This window comes from Epinephelus lanceolatus, chromosome 22 (assembly GCF_041903045.1).
Source record: "Epinephelus lanceolatus isolate andai-2023 chromosome 22, ASM4190304v1, whole genome shotgun sequence".
In the NCBI taxonomy this organism is placed as follows: Eukaryota; Metazoa; Chordata; class Actinopteri; order Perciformes; family Serranidae; genus Epinephelus; species Epinephelus lanceolatus.
Genome location: NC_135755.1, coordinates 26,015,691 through 26,035,272, shown reverse-complemented (window position 1 = coordinate 26,035,272; position 19,582 = coordinate 26,015,691). Strand labels below are relative to the sequence as shown.

Below are 19,582 nucleotides of genomic sequence, written 5' to 3'. Positions count from 1 at the left end.
GAGATGTTAAAGGATGGTTAATTATTCAAGGGACTGTGTTGTGTGTGAGCTGTGCCAAAGTACAAATAAAAATACTTTGACTTTAGATTTAAAAACCTGAATTATGTATTCAAAATTAGAATTTAAAGGTTTACTACCCAGGATTATCTGTTGTTGTTTGTACACATGCTCGCCAGAAAAAGTCAAAGTATAAGCCAACCCCAGATTCGCTCTCGTTTGGCGCTTTGCCTCACTATATTTGTGTTTTTCTGGTGTTTTGTCTCGGATGCCTGCTGCTTACAGTCTGGCAACTGGTCGCTATTTATTTTTTACAAAGCCCCGACCTCATCTGAGCGCTGTGGGGGTGCAGCCCATAATGTCCACAGCACAGAAAATAAGAGGGAAATCAGAAAATACAGCCAGAGGGGAGAGAAAAGCGCAGAAAAATACACCACCACACACTTCTGCTGGGTGGTAAGTGATATAAATAAATTTTACTGCCTTAATTACTTACTTATATTCCCCGATTATTAATCCCCCAATCACATGAGCTTAACTTTTATCAAATGTAGCATTTACATGTTTTAAAAAGTTTAAAATAAAGCTGAAATCTGTCCACATCCTGACACCCCACCCCTGGGTGCTATTTACACAATCAAACTGTGTGCATTAGTAAACACAGAGACAGAGAGAGAAAAAAAGGGAGAGAGAAGGAGCGGGAAGGACTGGTGAGATAATTTCCTGTTTGGCAGTAAAGGGTGTGGCGGGTGAAGAGAAACTGGTCATCTCATTGTAGATAGGCTCTGACCCGGGATCAAACAGATGACTCGCACTTGCCACTAGTCTATGATGATAAAAGCATGATTACTGCATGACTAACTGTGATGTGTGAACCCAGGAGGAGGAGAGTGATCGAGTTAGTGCAACAAAACACCAACAACTGCATTTATGGCATTTAAACACATTCAAGGCCTTGACTTTTTTCTTGTCAGACTTTCTGAGGATTTGCTGATACAATAGGCGTTGAAATGAAATATTTCCAAGCTGCTGAGAGCGATACAACAAAGGTTTATTGATTCGACTGTGTCATGAGTCAAATCATTTCTGGATTGTCCCTTTTTGTTAAAGAAGGTTTAAAAAATGTAATATATTTAAACTGAATAGTCTGCAACTAGAGCAAAGCAGCCATGCTATGTGCAAAAACCCAAGAAATGTGTGTGTATGAGACTTCGAATGAGTGTCTGGTGCTCCTATTAGCAGAGGACTCCCTCTAGTGGAGCAAAAGCAAACTGCAGTGAGAACTGTTGCAGTCTGCCTGCCATGCTTACCGTCAAGCTCCTCGTCAGTCGTCAGCTCATCATTGGAGCAGATGCTCAATACGTTCACTAGCATCTCAGTTACTGTAAAGAAATCAGAAAAACACAGATTTTACAACATGACACTCATTTATTAAATCGCCACCTCATGAGTAATCTTCACATCTGTGCATGTGTCTGGGGAAGAAGTCCAGCCACACCAAGTCATGTGGCGCTAGTTAGACGGACACAGATTCACCCAAGTGACCCCTCTGCACACACCCAGTGAGGAGTGTCCATGAGTGACCTTGCAACATTGCTAGGAGTGGCCCTGCGCGGAAAGGTCACACCCAAAATAGGCTTCACGGAGTGAGTGCATCAGTCATAGTTCTGTGTGATTCATTGTCACAGATATGACAGTGGGGGGGACCTAAAAACCAAACGCCTGGAACAATCCTCAAAGCAGAGAGAGAACGCAAACCTCTGCTCATGTTTTGCAAGGTTTCATCTTGTACTTACTGCTTATTTACAGACTTTTTATAACCAGTATGTCTTACTGCGTGTAGTCGATGTTCTCATTTGATGTATATTACATTGAAAGCATACTGAGCTTGTATGTGTGTGCGCACTCACCCTTCTCCCCGACAAAGGGCAGGGACCAGGTGAAGACGTCCATGAAGTTGGGCAGCCAGTAAGGGTGAGGCGAGCAGTTGAACTGTCGGATGTTCATCACATTGTTCTCGTACTTCAGCACTGCCGCTGGGGAAGGGAAGAGAAGAAGAGGAAGGTGGTTGTTAAAGTATGTCAAAATGTGTGAGGTACAAACAAGATGAATAATATTCACAAAACCTTCAATGTACAGATTGATTCTGATTATTGTAACATTTGTGTATATAATACATGTTGCAACTGACAACTCTAGTCTCAGATCGTACACAGCAGTCTGAAATCGATACTTGAATCCATACTTCAACAGACCAAGAGAAAGCATCTGAATGAGGTCCAGGTCCATTACCAGCTTCCATCCTGTTCCCAACCACCACTTAGAAACACTGTGTGGTCTCAGCAACTTCACATACCAAGGTACGTATCCCTCTCTTAGCCCAACATGCTATTAGCCCGGAGAGAGTCACCCACAAAAGTACTCAGCCTAAAGTACCAAGAAACACGCATGGTTGTTGGAAAACATCACCGTCTGAAGAGCTAACAGGATGCAGATTAAATGGAAATATCAAAACAATGGTTAGACGGATTGTTTTGGAAATAAAAGTTTGAGCACGAAAATAGACGACCAAGATATGCTTCACTTGTAAATACTTTTTAAACAAACTGGCAATTTGTGTCTTTATGTGTCTAGTTAAGTCAGTCCCCGAGGGGCAGAGACATTTCTTATTATTGTTGGCGCTACTGTCACAAAGGTAACTGGATCGCTTTCTGTTTTCTGTAGAGGCTAGGAACTAGTTTCCACAGTTACTTCAGTTGTTCCACGTCCACCATTTTTGCTACTGGGGATAGTAACTGCAAAGAACTTCCATTGATACTCTTTGGTAACTGGGGATAGCTGCCGATAACTACTTCGAAAACAAAAACGCTATCCTCTTTCTCATTTTGTTCGCAAATGGTGATGCACAAAATTGAACCTTCATTTTCCCTGCAAAGCGTACCTGGTGGCAGACAGACTTCTGAAATCGACATTTACTTGATAAATTAACACAAAAAATACGTTTACTTCCCATTTAAATGGAGCAATGTCACATTAATAAACACTTAAATGTGAAAAGTCCTTGGCTGTTTTTGTTGTTTACCTTTCCTAGTTAATGATTGATGAGCTGCAGGTACTGCGCAGACCTGTGACTAAACAAAATCACCACTTGCTACAGTACAGAGCTCTGTTTGGCTGAAAAAACAATCAAGAAAAGTGGCCAAAACACTGTCATCAACACCAAGACTGAACTAAAGCCTGGATGTCACTCAAGATTTTGTCAGACGCTGTCAGTCAGCCTCTGGGTGATGACAGTGAATAAAAGGATCCGGTATAAAACTTCCTACACAGAGACGTTTTAAGGTTATGTAACAGCAGCATTTGTCAATCTCTCACTCTGACAGAAGGACTAATATATATGTAGAATAAACTGTGTAAACTGAGGAGCTAAATCTGCACAAGAATCAAAATGCAGGTAACCACGGTTTGGGGGGGGGGGAATCAATTCCCGTTTTTCCAGCTCTGGAACATTTCCTCTGCATATTGATTACCGCTCACAGTTGCTGCAGCATGTCTGTCATTCACAGGATTGGATAAAGAGTAACATCACAGAAACACATGGCTCAGCATTTGGGCTCTATAGGCGGAGCACTTTTCATTAGTTAACAGAAAACCATTAATTCCTTGGGAGGGAGGGAGTAGCCAGAGACAGGGAGATGCAACCATGTACTCCTACTGACCTGCTTCTGCCATCATCAACTTGTTCCTTCTAATGCTGCTTCAAATGCTAAAATATATGTGTTGCGTCATTTCAAGAATTTATATAGCCCCTTTTACACTGCCTGTTCAAGGTAGGAATATCATACTTGTCTCGCCTTTAAAAGGCCCTGACAGCCCAAGCCAATGGAGGGTTGTCGGTTGGCATTGGTGTGCCCTGCACTGCTGGCTCTTGTCAGCTCTAGTTGGCTTTTTTCTGCCAATTCAGCATGTTGTAGTGGTGACTGCAGAGCCCGTCGGTGAATAAAATCACTGTGCAGTTCAGCTTAATGCAGGAGAAAAGAAACGGAAGTGAGGAAAGTAAACAAACAGCTGAAGTCAAGAGGGAGTAAGACCAAAACAACTTTGTTACATAAAGTAAGATTAGTTTTCTTTAGCCATTGAGCTCTTTAGCAGAAACGGTTTGTTATGGTTTGTGTTATTGTTCACTGGTGCATGGTAAATAAATGTGCTAACTGGCTAACTAGCATCAAGTCAGTCTTCCAGTTCCCCTTTTTGAATGGGGGTTACAGACGACCGCCATCTGCTTGTGTGAAGAGTTATTTCCTTTCATGAAGCCGAAGAACGTACAGTTGGCCATCGGCTGAAGTCTTTGCTATGTGTGTAAAGGGGGCAGCAGGACGGGACCAAAGGCTGGAAGGGTGTGACATTCTGACATGTTATGTGTCCGACCCCCTGCTGGGCGATTTAGAAAGTGGCTAGAACAGTTAGCAGCTAACTCAAATAAGCAGCCGAAAATGGCCACAAATTAGGATGACAATTAGGTTCAGGACCTCTAGTCATGTCATGCTAGAGGTCGATGCTGTTGTGTTGAACATCATGCCCATCACGCCTCTTTTACTTCTGGAACAGCAACATGCTATATAAAATCAGGCGGCATTATGCCTGCCCTGTTTGGGTCTGTATAAAAAAAGCAAAGGCAGTGTCATGAAGAGACTTTGGTGTGGCCCTACTGCGCAATCTCTCTGTGTAAAAAGGGCTAATGAGTTTACCTTCAGGAGAAAGTTCAATAGTTCAAAAGTTTGCAAATGCACTTGCTTTCTTGCTGAGAGTTAGATGAAAATATCAAGTCAGTGGATCTTCTGAAATGTTGGCCTATTCCTTTAAAACATGTATTTTGTTTTAATTTTAGTAAGAAACTAAAATGAATCCCATCAGGAGAATTAAAAATATGTTACAACCATAAATAAATCTACACACAGTGGCTTTAAATTATTCAGGCTGTTATATTAATCATGTAAGAGTTGAGACTCCAGCGGGTGTGGTTCAGTCGGTGTTCACAAGGGGGTGGAAAGTGCAGCAGAATAAAAACAGCAGAACAAATAAGCTGTGTCTTGTGTTATTTATTAAAGCCAAAAAACACAAGACAGGATTTGTGTAAAGTTTTCTGTTTTTGCCCTATTCCCCTATTCAGTATATGAGTTTATTTTACAGAATGCCTTATCATAATCACATGATCTCTGTGCCATGCTGACATAGAAACCAACTCCCAAACACTGACCACAGCATGCCCTGGCCCTTGTGACCTCACCCATGATTAAGGCACGGTGTGAACTTGGGTGCTGAGGAAAACATGAGAGCCACCCAACATAAATATATCCGTGCTGTATATAGAGGCCCACAGCCTCTTGCATACACAAGGCCAGTCTGGTGGCCCAGATCTGAGGAAAGCGGACACCGTGGCTGGATCACCATGGGGGACTTTCCTGCCTCGGTCCCTGTCCGGTCGGGAATAGCAAGTCATCAAACCTGGCATCCCAAGCAGCTATAACCTCAGTTGCAACACAAATGGGGTCAGAAGACATCCTGCTAGGCTGGGGTTTGCCTCAGTGTGTGTGTGAGTGTGTGTGTGTGTGTGTGTGTGTGTGTGTGTGAGATCAATGAGGCATGGTAATGCATATAGTGCAGTAACTATGCAATCAAAGTGGTCCCTTAAGTATTGCAAAGCATTACATTCCACCGCTGTCACCTCTTTATCCCAGGCTGCACAAATGAACACACACACACACACACACACACACACACACACACACACACACACACTCCAACACAAACAGAAGACTCTCCTGCAGGGGAACATCCACAAACTGTATAATTATTATACTGTTATTATCAATATCAACAAAACACTCTCCAATAAGAAAAGTATTGCATTAATCCAACACACTCCACTCAGACGGGGCTGTGGGTGTTTATGCGTGTGCGTTGGCGTGCATGAAAGCAGTCGCACGCGTGGGCAGGCATTGCATAAACATCACATACTGCATAAACATGGTCGAGGCACTTGATTGAATGCAGCCATGGAAGCCCAGAGGGAAAAAGGCAGAGCGGGGGAGAAGGTCAGCTCCCCTGCCGTTCCTCCTTCAAATCGGATTCCCTTTAAAGGAACAGACACACCCGACAACCTCCCCCGTACCAAACAAACACACTCGTCAAGCTCTGGGTGCAAGCAGGTCAAGGCCCATTTTCTTTTTTTTCCCTAGATAATGCATTAAACATGCAGATGAGGGTGACGGGAGCAGCACTTTGCTGCTTCCCTATTATCAGAACAGGCTTTCCTACAAATGCACAATTATATGCAAAGTTATTTCTTTTCCAGCAGGATGGCACTGCCTTTGTGGCGAGGCGACCAGCTGTGAGTTCTGTGTTTAACACTGCATGACAGCCACTAGATGTCTCTGCTGCTCTGATGGTGGTTGGCAGGGTAGCTGAGGCCAAGCCTGCTGTCACGGTAACACATATATTGCAAGGCGACGCCCGCTCATTAATTATTCATGAGGGAGTGCCTTGAGTTGGTTTCCCCGGTAACGAGGACTGTTAAATCTGCTTTAAGATGAGGGGGAGATTCCCACCGTCCTGCCCTGACGCTTAATGCTGACTGCAGATCTGTCTCCAAGGCCTCTTGTATCAAGTTCCACTGGATTAGTATTCCAGGCCAACCGTTTAGACCTTCTTGGTCCATTACGCTCAGTGCTCTACTTCCATTTGATGTCAGACATGTGGATGGTAGGGGCTGAATGTAGTCCGCGTACAGCTGGACAATGCATGAATGGTTTCTAATTCATTTTCAGTTAATAAATCAATGAGACCATTTGCAGCAGCAGAGAAAATTGCAGCTCCCATGTTCACACAAAGATAGGGCTGGGACAAAAACCTTATCATGTATGACAAATGAACAGCTGACAACAGGTGGTTTTGAATTTCAGATTATTTTGGTTTGAAAGTAAAACATGTTGACTCAATTATTAACTTCTGCTGGAGCTTTCAATTACATCTCACGGTCTGGACAAAGGAAGCTTTTGCTTTTGACTGATATCTTGAGGGTTGTTTTTTATTTAAAAATTCTGATGACTTTTTATTATTATTATTATTTTTTAATATACTTTATTAATCCCCCTGAGGGGAAATTCAATTTTTTCACTCTTTTGTCATTAACACACAGGTCCGAAAGTCACACACATGCACAAACAAGAGCTATACATGCACTAAGTGGAGAGATGTCAGAGTGAAGGGGCTGCCTTGGTCAGGTGCCCCAAGCGGTTGGGGGGTTTGGTGCCTTGCTCAAGAGCAACTCGGCAGTGCCCAGGAGGTGAACTGGCACCTCTCCAGCCACCAGTCCACGCTCAATATTTGGTCCGAATGGGGACTTGAACAGGCGACCCTCCGGTTCCCAACCCAAGTCCCTATGGACTGAGCTCAAGGTTCAAATAATAGCTTTTTCTGGAGCTTTCAACTGCATCTCATAGTCTTCTTCAGTGGACAGAATTTGCTCAGTTGTCATGGATATCGCTCAAAATAAAGCAGGGCTCAAGTAAAATGCCACGTCGGGCTTGTAAATCTGGCAACTCACTTGCCTGATGGGGCAAGTGGTAAAAAAACAAAAAAGCACATTGTTTTTTTTCTGGAGCTGATGATGGACACAACAAAGGAAGCTAGCCATCTTACGTCCTTCTGATCTCTATTCAGAGTTGCACATTTGCAATACTGATCAGGCAACAAAATGGCGGCAGGTAAAAACAAAGTTAAGCGCAAGCGAGCATTTCAATTATACTGGAAAAGAGTTCAGTTGGGTGGCATTAGAGGATGTGGGTCAAACTCCAACTACAGTATGTATTGCACAGTTAGCCACAAGTTTGAGAAGTGGGTAAAATGTGGGTCTTTGTCAAAGGCATGTCAAGTTAACATGATATTTAACTTCGTTAAATACCTACCTTTACCTTGGTGTCTTTTTTGTTATGGGATGACAGCTAATAAATAAAACAATAAGGGCGCTTTCAGACCAAGAGTTCGCTTGCTTTGGTCCAAATCGGGGACTAATTTTGTTACAAAGTTGCATAATTGCCTAGAGTTAGTTTGAGATCTCATGGCAGCATTTATAAGCGGACCAGATAATAATAATAATGATGCCTGCGAGAGAAAGAGATCACCTCTTCAAGAAGGTCTTGGTTGTTTTGGTGCCCATCCGAGTGCGATTGCTGTGTTCACACCTGCCCAAAGGAATTGCGCTTAGGGAGCAAACAAACTTGAGTTCCACTGAGCCGAGCCGAACCAAACAGGGCAGGTGTGAAAGCACCCTTGGTGTATCGGCAAGTAAAACTGGACTTTGGGCATGTATGTTTCTGACCCACTTGCCAAACGGGGCATGTGAAGAAAAACATTAATGTTGAACCCTGTAAAGTATGTTGGGGAGTTTTATGATGGGAATGGGAGCAATGATTCTAATCAATAAGCACAAGTCAAATCAGAATTAATAAAACCTCAACAATACCCAACACTTGCGCACTCTCAGTGACCTGTAACCGGGCATTTAATAAACTGTAATGAGGTTGAGATCCCAGTTGGTCTGAACAAGAGGTGCCTGTTCTGCATGACATTACGCTGTTAATTTTTCTTGTTTGATGCGGCATGAAAAGTTTTGTAACTGAACCATGTTTACAGGAAACTGAAGGGAAGCCCGGTAACGACCAGAGTGATAACAGATGGGTGGGCATCTGCAGCCAGGGATACTCTTCTCACTGGCACTCGTGACGAGGGGGGAAAAATGAATTCCCTGCTGCGCTGGCGTCATCGCTGCCCTAGCTTCCATCCTGCTATTTATTCCAGTGGCAGGGCCAGGAGCCAATCATGCCACTCCATTTCCTTTCTCTTCAAATCCCCCATCTCTGCTACCTACCCATCAGCACCTAACCGCCGGCAGGAAACAGTGTAAAAAGCGAAAACCCTGTCCAGTTTGACCTGCGAGTGAACCACAGTGACCCCTTCTCTCGGCAACAGTGCATTCCTCTTTCTTTTAGAAAAATGCATTTAAGTTTTTTCCACTCCATCAGTCCGTTCCTGTTTCCACCTCATCATCAAACAATAACACAAGAGTGGAACAAGACATTTATTTGGTTATGTAAGCTTTAACAGGTGTGAGATGGATTTAACCCAACCAATCCTTCACTGTGTCGAGGCTGAAATAAAAAAAATTAGCGTCAGCGGCGCTGGCAACAACATTGTCATTTAGTTTTTTATTCCATCCAAGCACCATAACCATTAGGATTCAGTTGTTGGCTTTCGGGACCAGTCAATAATGATGCAGCAGAAAACATTCCATTAATACAAAACCGCAAGCAATCTCCAAAGTGTGCAACTGCCAACTACACCCCCCTCCTCTCCGCCTCTTTCTCTCCACTGCAGTCACTTCAGGACTCAAAAGCTCAACCAGTGAAAATTGCTAAATCACTGCCGCTGTGTTTTCATTTAACACAGCTCCCCTGCCAGCTTGAGGGGTGCAGCGTCCAGGGGTCAGAGCTGCGATGGACGGCTGGTCAGCGCCTGACACTTACTGCAAAGCCAACAGTTTGACTTAAAAGAAAAAAAGGGGGATGGCTGGTGACCCTGAAGCTGGATTTTATCTTTATAGAATCCTAAGCATCATGCATGTGTTGATTATTCTGACTCAGCTTTGAGTTCCATTTACTTCTAGTAGAGGAGTTTTTCCTCTCCCCATTAGTGGTGCCTCATAGATATCCTCCGCCTCCTCCTCTCTAACGGGAGGGGCTCTTCTCACTACTTTCCCCCTCCCCACACAAAGAGGTCTCATTGGTTAATCTGGCCAACTCCCAACACTATATTGATGGGACCTGCTGATGCCTCCTCCCTCCCCTTCAAGATTTATGTGCCCACTCGATTGGCCATCAATCACGGGACATGTTCAGTGGGCTCCCAGCTCCGGCAAGCTATGCGCAGACCGATTCATTACAGAGGCTTTGGTTCTACCGGTGAACCCCACCCACATGACTGATTAGAAGAGCATCAACAGGACTGATAGGGCTGAATTGGTTAGCTGTGCCTGTGCTATGGAGCTGCGGGGGGAAAATATATCAAGCAGATGATTGATAAAGTGAATTGGGAACCAAGTAATTACATGACCACAACTTGTTGAAGTTTTAAGAGCTTTAACATAAAATCTCTGGCAAGAACCTTTAGCTTGAGGGATGTTTATTTGCTTGGGAGTTGCTCTTTTCCCCTGCTCTTATATTTCCCTTTTAAGCCAAAGATCTTGCCACTTTATGAAAGATTTAGCTGAAGAGAAAAGCGTGTACCATTTTCAAGCAGACAGTGACTGATGAGAGAAATGAGGAACATGCAGTCCTGCCAGGTAAGATGTATCTGTGTGCCTAAATGACGGCAGCTCTAAAAACAAACAGAGTAATCTTTTTTTCTTTCTGATAACCGCTCTTACTCTGGGAGGCATTTTATCAACTGAAGGTCAGCCAGTTGCAGCTACGAACAGGGCACAGACCAAATCATTTTAGATACTTTTGACTGTTCCACGTTGAGCTCGAGAGGTGCAAGTGATTTGCCAGGCAATTGGCTGCCAAAACTAAAAACAACATGCGCTTGACATCACTTTGTTTGTTTGTTTGTATTGTGTTGTGTTGACTGTGAGCCCTAGGAAGATTAGTTGGCATGGAACAAATGGGGTCCTAATAATAAACAACGATCCAGACAGGCAAACTGCCACTTCACTATCCTTATTATGCAGGGAAGGAGGCACGGAGGTAGCTTGTGGGGGAAAGAGTAAACAAATGCAACCAAATCTCAGATCAGAGAAACACACCTGCAAATGGGCCAAAAGAAAACAAAAAAAGGACAGCCCTCGCTCCCTTGTGAATCACACTCTCACCAGCAGCACTGCAGCATGGAGCTCTGTTATGGCCTTCCATCATGAGAGACACAGCAAAAAAACAGCGTGCACCAGCACCATCACTCTTCCCTTCCCATTTCCATTCCCTGTGGTTTGCCCACCGCCACCCCCATCCAAACATGCCCCCACAGCCAAGGCAGATACTGTCTGTTCTCCGGGGAAAAAGTGCTGACTCACAGCACAAAGGCAAGCCTATCTTGCTGCGTGGGCACCGTAGCGCAGTGTAGGGTGCCACCAGGTGCCAAGTCAACCGGCACCAGGCCATTTCATTTCTCGCCAGCTTCGTCCCTGAATTGACCTGACCAAAATCCCTGTTGCAGAGATTTTTTGTCATTGGCCAAGTCCAACATTGTAATCAAAATGTTGTGCACAATGGATGTAGGGGAAAATGGTTGTCCAACAACTGCAAACACTGTGGGACTCCTGAAGACCTTTTTAATACCATATCAAATTAAATATAAATTATACTCAAAGATAAATGTGAAGCATTGATATCAACTTTTCTTAAAGGATAGCAATAAAAAATGCATTTATTTATTTTCTATAGGGGGCAATGTACAGTTATCAACATCACTGTAAATGTGTTAGTGTTAGCAAATGTTCTAAAGCTCCATTAAGCAATATTTTTCACACCAACACTAAAACAAAGGTCTCCTGTAATGTAAAGAGGTTGTTAGCACTACCAATCCCACTGAGAATCAACAGTCCAGTCTGCAGCTCTGTGCCGCTTTAAGTCACTTTCAGCTTATTTTTTTTTGGTCCTCAAACTCTCAAAACTCCAGCAACCAATTTGTTTGCAGTGTGCCCAGTGCTAAATGGTGAAGAACCCAAGTAAGAGACAAAAGATAGCAAAACAGAGACCCAGAGACATTTTTCTCAGGAGTAAGCGGACTAAACCAGAGCTATAACGGGTGGGCTTTTTTTGTTTTGCAACAAATACTTCCACTTGTTAGTGCAGGAGCAGCATATGTTACTGATAACATTAATAAAGGCTCCATTCCACTGAAGTGTCCTTGATAGCGATGTCAGTCGGCATGTGCAATGAACATGCTGAAACTCTTAAATGGAACAAAGCCATTCATAATGCTATCAAATATTTCCAGCTATGATGTCATAATGGCATGAAAAGAGTATTTAGAAATGCTCCACAGCTGACACTAAAATGCACAACTCTGAGACCAACAGTGATTCTCCAACCCAGAAGCATCCGTGTGTAAATGTGATGTGTCACCCTGAGGCAACTCATGAATACGACACTGTGGTGTTTGTGTAATGAGCCGCTAAAGATCGATCTCCTTCTCCTTACCTTTGTTGTTGTAGACATCTAGGTAGTTGGGTGCAGAGAAGATGGTGATAAGGGATGGAAAGCCAGTGGTCTGACTCTTTCTGTACATGCGATATCTGGTAAAAAGGAGAGGGAAGCATCAGTAAACACTACAACATTTTACTCGTGGATTAATCATTGGTGTTCGGCCCTTGGGATGTGATTAGCAGCGACAGTTTTTATGGCCTCTTGTTTTCACTGTGGTTGTGTGTTTGTCTTAGAAGCTGATGCATCAGCAAGGGGGGCAACTCGGCATCGCCCCAGGAGACTAAATCCCTGTGTTACAGGTTAAACATGCCCTTAAGTAGTCATCACACTGAACCAACTCAGCATTCAAACCCACCTACTCTGATCTCCAAGCGAGTGTCTGTGCCGTGTTTGGTGGTTTGGATACTTGGAATGGAAGTGAGCTTTAGGTAAACAAAGCGCTAACTCAGATGATTTATTTGCTGCACCACACCTTGCAGATACTATTTACAGAGATTTAGCAAAAGGTGTAAAGAAAACATGGATGGAACTCAATAACACTATTACATGTGTGGTCTAAGGCGGCCTAGGGCCACCTGAGACGTGGTGAGGTGCCCCATGTGACCATGCTGTGGGAGTGCAGTGGTAAACAACTGTGTGCTGTGCATCCCACCGCCTTCACCTCGCTGAGAGGGAAATCAGCTCAACACATCCACCCACCTGCCCCTTTTAAGAACCTAACTTTTCAAAGAGGCTTTCCACTGCCTTTGTTAGAAAGCCAGGGTGAAGCGATGAATAATAGACGCGCTGGCTGGTCATAAAGCTCTGCACTGTACGTGTCTGAATGTGAAGCAAACAATACATAATGACAAAACTTCACAATCAAACTTTTTAAGCCACAGTTCTTGACGAGGTCTGCGTGAATCATACTTGTCACATCACATCTGGCCGACAAACTCCTCATGCTGGATTCATTTTCATTTCTCGGATTAACGCTACTTCTCTCAAAGTTCAGACGGCACAGAACCGGCTCGCCAGATAGGCTTGCGAAAACCCCCTGGAGCACTGGGGAAGCTTTTCATTTAATACCCTGGTCTGACTCACTCTGCTGTGTGACAGTGTGATGGGAGAAGACCAAATGCCACAACACTCACCCAGCATCCTGCGCTTCATGGGCCCGGATGATAGATAATAAGTTATTGTGTTGTAGAAAGTCACAGACTGCAGGGTAGCTGTTGAATAAAGGAGACAAACATTTGGTTTAGTCATACATCAAGAAAAATCCCAGTAAGATCAAGAAGAACGATCAATAGAAATAACTAAATAAGTCATGGGTATTATTGATTGTGCTCAGACAAACAGTGGATACACAACACTGGGCTCAAGCTAAATTTGTTCTCAAACCAACTGTGGCTTAGAAAGAGGTATATTGCCTTGAAAGGTTGGCTGTAAGTGAAGGCTTTCATATCAATTCTTAACTTTGCCCTTTAATATCTAAAACACTTTTGCCAGCAACAGTTTGATGACTCATAATCTAAATAATAACATAAAATAAGCCTTTACTTTTAAACAAGCTTTCATACTGTAAAGGGAGAGGGTGTGATCCTTCTCAAATGGTGGATTTTTATTTCAGAATGAAACTCAAAAAAATGTCAAGTATGACACGTGATTCATAACAGACTGTCTCTTCAAGAAAAAAAGGCGATCGCTGGGGAGTGTTAAAGCATGTTTTATGCTCAAGTTGATGTATTCAGTCTGTGTGCAGAGAGACCAAAAACCTTACTGCCAACTATCAAAACTGCCGTATGGTTTTGGAGTTTTCCATGCTACAACCTTTCAGTCTCCAGCACCAGCTTCCACTGGAAATTTCCTTTGCTCACAATGAGAGAGGCAGAAGACGAGTCGCTGGCAAGCAGCATTTCTTAACTAAAATCTCTTGATCTGTTAAACAAGATGTTATTAAACAGCATCAACGCAACACTTTTGAGCGTTTCTTCTAACAAACATGATTAAAAACCCCAGTGGACGCCAGGATTTGTGAATCGTGGGATGCTGTGTAATGAACAAAGTGAGTGACAGCTCACGATGAATGACTGGCACCTTTGCATTACATCTGAAACACTTAGTGAATGTGGGAGGATTTTTTTCAACAATAACAGGGGGTAAACTCAACTTGTTTTTGTGGTTTCATCTCTGGAATTTTTGGCTGATTAACATAAAAGTCACTTAACAGCTCCTCCATTAATACACTCTTGAAAATAAAAGGGTTCTTTCTGAGTGGTTGAAGTTTTACCTAGAACCATTTTCTTGTGAAGAAGCCTCAAGGATTCTTTAGTCCTTTTTACACAAAATTGCGCTAAAGGGCCGCTAAGAAGTCCTGTCTTTATTCTATATTTGCATTTTTACACAGAACCAAACAACAGCTGCCACTCCAGTGTGTGATTTCAGACAGCATGCTGGCATCACAGAAGCAAAAAAGGCATGACAGGCATGACAAGATTGGCCTCTAGTGTGAGATATAACACACTCATAGAAAGCGCTCTATTAACAGTAACAGTAGTATTAACGTGGGGATAACAATCATTTACTGTCCCTTCTAGTGGCTGATCTCATCCTGGACCTCATTGATTTCCCAATTTGCAGACATTTTTGGCTGCTGTTCTTCTTTGAGGTAGCTGCTTACTGCTAACAGCTGCTTTATGTTTACACGAAAACGATCCACTGAAAACAGAATCGTTTCTCATTTTCGTTTTGAAAAAAGTTCCGCGTTTAGACGACAACATCTTGATAACAAAAAATTGCACACCCAAAACGTCACTGTCGTGTAAACAATCGGCCAAAACGCAACTAAAGTTTACCATTTTCAGTTGAAATAAATGGGACCTAAAGCTCCTGCAATGGGTCGCACACATAACGCATCGTAAAGACGCCACACCCGTGTCCTGCCGGCTGTCCCAGTGTTGTCACTAGCTCCAATGCTGGCTTTAAGGTGAGACAACTCAGTCCCACCAGTCTGCATTTTCTCCTTTTACACAAAATAGTGCGGCAACATAATGGCGTGAAATTCCTGCCTTGAAGAGGCAGTGTGAAAGAGGCTCTTGTAAGTCTAAGGTCTCCATGAAGAACCCACTGTTTTTGTTTGTTGTGGGTACCCACTACTTGGCATTTAGTATACAGCTGTAATTTGGAACTAAGTTTCAATTCCTAACCCTACTGCACCACTTAAGAAGTAAAGGCTGTAGTAGAAGTTCATGAAATCTCCATCCCCTGAAAACGTCACTGTGGCTCGTAAGTGTTGTTGGTTGTGCTGGACCACATCAGCCGCAGCCCTTCCCCTCATGAAGCCCGAGGCAAATATGGTTCCCCTATGAGGACAAGCTGAAGTACCCTATATGGTTCTAGTTAGCTCCTTTATTTCTGAGAGTGTAGGCATGACATTTTGGGAGTCTCCATTTCAATGTATAATGGCAAACATTTGATCACTTCCATCGGTTGTAACTCTACCCAGTTAAAAAGAAACACACACCTATGTGGTTCAATGAAGAAGTATATTGTGTTTGTTCAAAAAAAAAAAAAAAAAAAGTAATGATTTTGTATTAAGTTCTGTAATCCTAGCTCAACGCCCCTGCAAAAATCACAGCACAGCAATGAACAACACCCACATGCAGCAATCAAAACCAACTATACATTGCAGCTTCCGACCTCCCAGGAAAAGTACTGAGATATTTCTTTCTTTTTTTTTTTGTTCAGCAAACACTGCACAACAAAATCGGCTGTTTTTAAATTGCTTTTTAGACACAAATCTGTCTTTATCATCGACTCGATACACTGCTGACATTTCTTCATAACTGTTGTGGAGTTTTGGCCAAGTTTGATTGACAGACTTCACTATTACAGCAGCTTTATTGCATCCCTTCATGCAAAGTCCTTTGGGGCAGGCTTGTAATGTTATAAAAGTAAATTTAATTTGGTATCTGATACCATGCTTGGTGCAGGGGTAAATTATTCTAAATTTAAATTGTGTGAAAACCCATAATGGGAGACTGAAATTGAAGGAGTCAGGAAAGGTTCATTAACAATCTTGGTGCATGTAGACATGAGAACACATGCATTCCTGACAATCACAACAAACATCTGCTGGGAGGGATGTGAAGAGGACGCAGCAGTTGCCGAGAGGGAATTAAAAATGCAATGAGGTTTTTTTTTTGTAGGGGGAGGGGTGAAGAAATTAGGAATAAATGCTTTATTTCTCACTTGATTTCCTGCAGCAGATGTAGATCTGTGCCATATGGAGGCATTCGGTAGACAAGATACATTTTGGCCTAGTTTTTTTTTTTTTTCCCTTCGCGGTTTTGCATTTTGAGTTTAGAGCGTCTCCCATCTGTCCGACAACAGGGCACAGATGTTGATGGGCTCCTTGGACGACATGAGGGGTTGTGCAAGAGATGACTTCATCGCGTGCAATCTAAGTGGCACTTTGCATGTTAAAATTAAAGCTTTTAAAGTTGGTTAAATATCAATAGCTTTGGATTAACAGCAATGAAAAAAAGATGTAAGGAAAATCACTTTAGGCTGATTCATCTATGCTGCTGAGCAGAGGCTAAAATGAAAGCGACCATATTCCAAACATGTGCAATTTCATGCCTGAGTTGCGTTTGTAAAAGAGTTACGAGTGGGCCTACGGCACTGGGGGAAATTATTGGTTGCTGCAAGACAGAAGCAACAAAGAGGCTGATGGTTTTTTGGGGAGGGGTGTTGAGGAATGGCTCTCTCTCAGTCTGGTTTAGACTGTCTCATAAATCCTGAATGCCAGTGTGATGCCAATTAGCGACCATACCCTGGGCAGATGAAGTGAGGGACACTGATGAAAACAAGACTGCGGAGGAATTTGGACCAAATGGCAGAAGGCTGACCAGGATACTGGTCCAACACAAACAGTCAAATCAAGTCATTTGAGGTGAAAAGGCCACATACCTAACATTTCATAACATCTCTGATGGAGCTCTCTGCAGTAAACTGATAACATTAGTGTTGTGGATCTGCAGTGTAATGACGCATAGAGATGTAAAGACAATCAGACAATGCCCTCTCAAATCCACAACAGCAGCAGTGCTGGGAGTTCATTTCATTTCCAAGCACGGACATTAAAATACTATTAAGTCAGTAGTTATGAAACACCTGCTATTAAAAAAAACAGAGAAAGAAAGAAATACAAATCAGGAGCCTCAGGACATTTGTGAGTACTTCTGCTTGCTTGCCCCAGGCACGCCGAGGCCAAGCAAGCATTGCTCAGGCCATAATGAGCGGAGGGAGCGCCGAACGCATTTAGAGACAGGACTGTGCCTTGTGGTAATGTGCCAGTTCATTACATTTTGTGACAGTGCGAGCTGCCTGCTCCGAGCATTTCCTCTGTTTGTTCAGTTACTCAGCTCAATTGAAGGTAATGTGGGTTACATAAAAACTGGCGACTGTCTACGGAGGAGACTTAGGGACTACTTTAATGCACGCCATGTTCTGACAACTGTTGGTCGCCTTCTCGCAGTTGAGGGATTGCAGGGGTAAGAAAATGAAAAGATGACAAATGGAAATTTGGCAGCAGGGCCTCTTAATCTATCAACTCTTTGACAAGATGATGATTATTTCTTTTCCATTTTTGTTTTAAAACATTTGTTGATGATTACTGACGCACTTCAACGACATCCATACCTGTCTTTATGTTCAAATATTCGGTCTTGGAAAACGTTCATTGTATTGAAAATCTCTTTGGTAATAAGGTTTCCACAGATAGTACAGCCAGAACTAATCAGAAGGTGATTTATTTTTCCTAAACGTAGTCAGAGCACCAAATTAAAATACAAGCTTTTTGAAATACGTTCACTAAAATCATTTTTTAAATTCCACAGTCCAATATGAAACAAAGTGTTGGCTGTGTATGAGTCATATAGACCGAAAGTTTCAGTTACTATTTGATGCTAGTAGTAAAAAAGCCTGTTATCTGTCTTTGTGCCTTTATGTAATTTCACAAAGTAGCAATAAAAAACGACCAACACAACAGAGACAGAATACTCACCTGTAGAAGTAGGAACAGCCTCGCACTGTGTTGTGTGTGAAATGCTCTTGGCTTTTCTCGTTCCCAAAGTCCTCCAGGGGGTCGGACCACAGCAGGTCGCACATTGGTCCGTACGCTGGGGGCTCTTTGAATCTGTCTAGCTGTAGAAGAAAATGTCAGGACACTTGTCAGCCTGTTTGACTGCAGAAATTGCACGTGGCGTGCGCACGCTGCTGCAGAGAAAACATCTTTGCTCCCTCTGTGAGGCGTGTTGGCTGCTGCTGCCATGATCATAATTAAATCATGACTCCCAATTCTATGTTTGCTGGAGGCGATAAGGCTTATGAACAATGTCTCCATATTATTCAAGGCTATGCCGCCATACACAATATATATATCTTGGTATTTTAAGACCTTCTCTAAAACAATGTTTTGTTTGATTTAACCCTTCTTTATGTATATTTAGAGGGAACACAGCTCCTATTACATTTTAGAGGGATTTATTTTTTAAATTCAACATCCAAATGTCCTAATATTGTCTGAGTGACACTCTGAGGTGATGTACTGTCACGCCAGGTTCACACTGGACACAGATGCCCTGATTTGTTAATTGAAGTGCAGCAGCTTGTCAGCAGTTGCCTTGCCATTTCCACCAGAAGCACATTTCACCGCGCTGGTCAGCAAGTGAATCTGTTCTCTGCTCTGTTTAAATCATATGTAGATCACTGTCTTGTTTGCTTGTGTGTGTTTGTATGAGTGTGGCTGTATGTGGCTCTGCTCGTCTCTCTTTCGCTCTGTTTAGACATGTGAAAGCACTGGATGCACATTCTGTCATTTATCACAGTCAGATCATTTAAATCACATATAATATACATTTTATATCATTTACAATATATTTGCAGTGTGATGTCTTGCCGGATTCACTCGCAGCTTGCTTTTAAAATAAACCAGATACCAATACTATTGCTGCAGATTGCGAGCTGGCCTTGGCATTCAGCGCGCTTTGCACACAATGTTTCGATGACAATGCTTCTGTACTATTCAGTTTGACTTGTTATTTACACAAGTGAAATTGTTTAAAAAAATTTTCTCTGAAATGGTTGCTGGTAGTTATTATGATGTTTTATTATTTATTATTGAATGTTTTTCTTATTTCATTTTATAACCACATTATAAAATAACATTTTATATAGTCATGATTTTGGTGCAGTTGGTGTTTGGTTTGTCTGTTTGTCTGTTTTTAAACAAGAAAAACTACTGGCCTGATTTTCATTAAACTTGATGGAGGGGTGTAGCA

The 19,582-nt window shown here is 42.7% G+C and overlaps 1 protein-coding gene across 4 annotated transcripts in view; it reads right to left on the bottom strand.

Annotated features, from left to right (window-relative positions):
• LOC117272656 (protein phosphatase 3 catalytic subunit alpha) overlaps nt 1–19,582 on the bottom strand; it is a 78,222-nt gene that overhangs the window by 12,407 nt on the left and 46,233 nt on the right. For all 4 annotated transcript variants that reach the window (XM_033651655.2, XM_033651658.2, XM_033651657.2 and 1 more), the window contains exons 6-10: nt 18,307–18,446; nt 13,391–13,468; nt 12,252–12,346; nt 1,908–2,033; nt 1,308–1,379 (exon numbers count right to left, since the gene is read on the bottom strand). In XM_033651655.2, the coding sequence (XP_033507546.1) occupies nt 1,308–1,379; nt 1,908–2,033; nt 12,252–12,346; nt 13,391–13,468; nt 18,307–18,446 (511 nt within the window). The remainder of the gene's footprint in view (nt 1–1,307; nt 1,380–1,907; nt 2,034–12,251; nt 12,347–13,390; nt 13,469–18,306; nt 18,447–19,582) is intronic.